General features: G+C 34.9%; 1 protein-coding gene across 4 annotated transcripts in view; it reads left to right on the forward strand.

The window, feature by feature from the left end:
• LOC107605514 (K(+) efflux antiporter 6) overlaps positions 1–3558 on the forward strand; it is a 9330-nt gene extending 5772 nt beyond the window's left edge. Inside the window, exons 13-20 of one of the 4 annotated variants that reach the window (XR_002349497.1) lie at positions 114–210; positions 416–469; positions 1308–1403; positions 1700–1888; positions 1979–2194; positions 2536–2540; positions 2606–2812; positions 2917–2964. Coding sequence is in view for 1 of the 4 variants with exons in the window: in XM_016307413.2 (XP_016162899.1) it covers positions 114–210; positions 416–469; positions 1308–1403; positions 1700–1888; positions 1979–2056; positions 2259–2303; positions 2723–2812; positions 2917–3003 (736 nt within the window). In the remaining 3 variants the exon portion in view is untranslated. Of the gene's footprint in view, positions 1–113; positions 211–415; positions 470–1307; positions 1404–1699; positions 1889–1978; positions 2195–2258; positions 2813–2916 lie in introns of all 4 variants that reach the window. The other 3 variants (XM_016307413.2, XR_002349496.1, XR_002349498.1) reach the window with 3 other exon arrangements.

Genomic DNA, 4172 nt, shown 5'->3' on the forward strand with positions numbered 1-4172 from the left:
CAACAAAAAAAAAAGAAGTGTTTTGGTTCCGACTGTGTTCTATACGGAATTTGACTCAGCATGTTCCCTGGAGTTTCTATATGACTTAACATGATACTTCTCTCCCAATCCAGGTTGGTGACTTTGATTGCATTTCTCTCCGTTCTGTCAATATTGTCTCGTACCTGCCTCCCATGGTTGCTTAAACTGATGATAAGCTTGTCATCCCAGGTCTGTATTCTTATCCCACTTTTCTTGTAATATCTCACCTGTGGACTGTGGAAGTAGTTACTTGTTCTCCTTCGTAGTAAAAATGGCACTGGTGGTTCAATTGAATGGAAATTTTGCAAGTTCGGTTCTTTGTTTGGCTATTGCCATTGTTCAGTTGTACATTTTTGTCTTTCTGAGCTGTTGAGTAATAATCCTGTTTATGCAGACAAATGAGCTCTATCAGCTGGCGTCTGTTGCCTTCTGCTTGCTTGTAGCCTGGGTTGGTTCTCTCTCTAAATTTTCACTCCCTGAACTACTGTATTTGTATTTGAAATTGTTTCTTTGTAATCTGATTTATAAGGAGTAAAATCATACTAGTTTCTTCTAAAACCATATTTTTACCAATTGAGATAATGAGCCCACATCAACTTGCAAAACCCTTACTGTTCGATACATTTAAAAATGTCTGTACTCAGAACCTTCTTAACTGTATGCTTATTTACAACTATTAATCACCAAAGGCTTAGTAGTCATTGCTGACAATGATGTATGCTGGTTTCTATGAACCAAACAAATTAAAGGGTTCTCCCAATGTAAGGAATCATGTTAGGTAACTCATGAAGTGATCATTAGAATGCCAGAATTGAGAAACTATTATCTTATGAGAAGGCTTCTTACTTCATGTGAGGAAAAAGTTAATGGATTGTATTAGTTGCTTCCCAAGAAACTGGAGATGTGTGGTATCAAAGTCACACTGGATTCTTGTGTCTGTGCAGAAACTTCTTTAATCTCTACTCATCTGTGTGTGGAGTGAGTGTGAGCATGAAATTTTGTTTATTTGTTTTTTTTTTTTCTTTATTCACTTAAATATCTTTAATTGTTTTCAAATAATATGTCCTAGTTGTTATTTCCCAAGTAGTACTAGCAATAGAAATATTGGTGGTAGTATTAGTAGTAATAATAATATGATATAATAATACAAACATAAACACAGCCTATTGCCAGAATTGACTCCATAAAGAATGCCCTTTGCCATTATGCATTAGTAGTAATAATGATAATCTTACTGTTACATATGAAGCTTGACCTTTTGTATCTCTTTGCCTTCATGTTTCCAGAGTAGTGATAAGCTGGGGCTAAGTCTAGAGTTAGGCTCCTTTGCGGCTGGAGTGATGATTGCAACCACTGATCTGGCTCAACATACACTAGAGCAAGTAAGCCACAATGCCAAATAGCAGTTGATTGTTACATGCTTGATGTAGCTTTGTGTAATGTATTGCTTTTTAATAAGATCCATGCACATTTCATTGGTTATTTTGTTTTATGTTCTTCACAAGACTGGGATATTTGTAGAAATTCCTTCTGGAAAGCCATTGTTTACAATCTGGTTCTCATTTTTCTGTCATTTACAAATTTGTTGATTATTTCATGAACCTAGTTTCTTAACTGGAATGCTTGGTGGTAAAAAGTATTTTATAGCAGGAATTTGACATGTTCACTTTCTCTGCAGATTGAACCTATTCGCAATCTTTTTGCTGCTCTTTTCCTAGCCAGCATTGGAATGTTGATTCATGTTCATTTTCTCTGGAACCATGTTGACATTCTGGTAGCATCTGTAATTTTGGTGATTGTCATAAAAACAATCATAATTGCTTCTGTTGTCAAAGGATTTGGTTACAATAACAAGACTTCAGTACTTGTAAGCTTTATTTCGTAATTTGATGGTCTCAACGCTTTCTTTCTTTTTCTTCTCAATGGCCGAAGAACCTAAAGTCATGCATATGTATAGGTTGGAATGTCATTGGCACAGATAGGAGAATTTGCTTTTGTTCTTCTCAGCCGTGCTTCTAATCTTCATCTAGTTGAGGTTTGTGCTAAAATGGTTGTGACTATACTGATGAATCCAGTCTTTGATAGTTTAACGGTTTCTAATCAAAAACCATCCCTGATGTTCTTATTATACAGTGATTTTGCTTTATCCATTGAACCCAGAAAGGCAGAAATGGTGATATAGATTGATACTTAATTATTGCCAGCCAATAGGGATTCTGATATTTTATTAATTTCAGGGTAAACTATATTTGCTGCTTCTTGGGACCACAGCTCTTAGTCTGGTACGAAACATTTTTATATATTTGAATTAACAGCTACAGGGATCCGTAACTGATCCATAATTGGGGGTTATAGTCTTGCAGATTTTGAAATGCTTGAACATGGCAATATACACATATAGCTGATAAACTTGGTGCAAAGAAATGGATAGGACAATAAAAACTTCTCTGTCTTTCAAAGAGATTGTTCTTTCATTAAAAAGAAAGTTTGAATTGAATGTCAATGTTAGACAAGCTTTGATGTGGGAAAAAATTATCTATTCTGCAATATTGAAGTTTACCAAGATCAAGTATTTAAGTCTGAAAAGCTTGAAGTATATCATAAGCTGCCATCAGTTTCAATGCTTTGAATTCAGTGATACTGCTATTAATTTATTATGAATGCATAATCCCATCAATAATTTCTCAGCTAATTTCTGCAGGTAACAACTCCTTTACTTTTCAAGCTAATTCCTGCAGTAGTGCATCTCGGTGTGCTATTGAGGTGGTTCTCTCCTGACAGTTCACTGGAGGTAATCATTCTGGGAACTGATGGATTTTCTTTAGGTGAAAGTCAGTGATCTAATCTTTTTGGTTCTTTTTTCTAATAATTGCCTTATTTGTTGTCTGAATGTAGATCGGATATAGTAAGGTAGACATCCTCCGCTCAGAAAGTGGGAAGCAGCGAATAATTTTGATGGACCAAGAATCTCATGATTCTTGATAAGTGCTTTTTTTTTTTTTGCAAGACGTTAAGTTTTGCTGGGTTCTCCAAGGTGGTGTTGATAAGAATTTCACCTAACTGCAGTTTTTCAGAATCATCCAAACCTAATCCACAATCAATTCTTGCATACCAAACTAACCAAATACTAACCATCATCCAAACCCTCACAAGTGGAATGAACAGGGGAGAGGACCAAAAATCAACTAACAAGACGTACAGATGAAGCCGTTTGGAAATATATTCGTTACATTGCTCCACTTACATTCATTTTTTTCCCACCCTTTTTTTTTTTGGCTCATAAATGTATGATATGGTTCAATGAGTAACCATTCCCCTCCTTCCTTTAATTGTAGTTTGAATGTATTCAATATTTCTGTTCTAGCATCTGTGGCTGGGCTTTGTATATCTAACTATCTAAGGCAGTTCCCGTTTTGTTTTGTTTTTCAATGGTATTTTTGAGATGTGTTTTGTGTAATTGTGTTGTATAAATTAAAATGATATCTCGCTTATAGGAGCATTCTTATTGCCATGTCAAATACTCCATGACGTATTACGTTAACTTGCTAGTCTCCACACCTTTATTTACATCAGCAAATCAACGTTTGGTATTTTTGTCTCATCTTTCCCTTTGTTGATTAACTAGCGTGCCTTAATTCAATAAGCAATATTTCCCTCATTTTGTTCATTACTTATTTTAATTATTTGCGTTTGTGTTATTATAAATGAGTAATAAACATTTTGTGTTGTTGGACAAGGGAGATAAGAAATATTCATCATAAACAATTTAGTAAAATTGCCGGAACAGTTTAAAACCCAGACAATTGTGTAATGGAAAAAAAATATGTTGATTTATAATTGGTAGATAGCTGGTTAGAAAACACGAGAAAAAAATTATTTAGCCTGTGTAAAAGATGCTGTGCTCAGATTCCAGAACTTCATCGGAATTCGGGAATCAATGACCACTTACTTCTTCGGTGTCTGTTGTAGAAAGAAGAAATTCTGTTTCTCGGTTTACAAGACCAGGCAGGCAGCATCTTACAATCACTTTTTCTGTTAGTTATTTGGAGGAATATAGATCCATATTGAGCTTGTTTAGGAGTCATTGTTTTATTGGAGAAAAAAAATTGAAGTAAAAATATGAGGGGATAAACACAAGGGTAATATGAGGG

The sequence above is a fragment of the Arachis ipaensis genome, chromosome B06, assembly GCF_000816755.2.
Source record: "Arachis ipaensis cultivar K30076 chromosome B06, Araip1.1, whole genome shotgun sequence".
Lineage (NCBI taxonomy): Eukaryota > Viridiplantae > Streptophyta > Magnoliopsida > Fabales > Fabaceae > Arachis > Arachis ipaensis.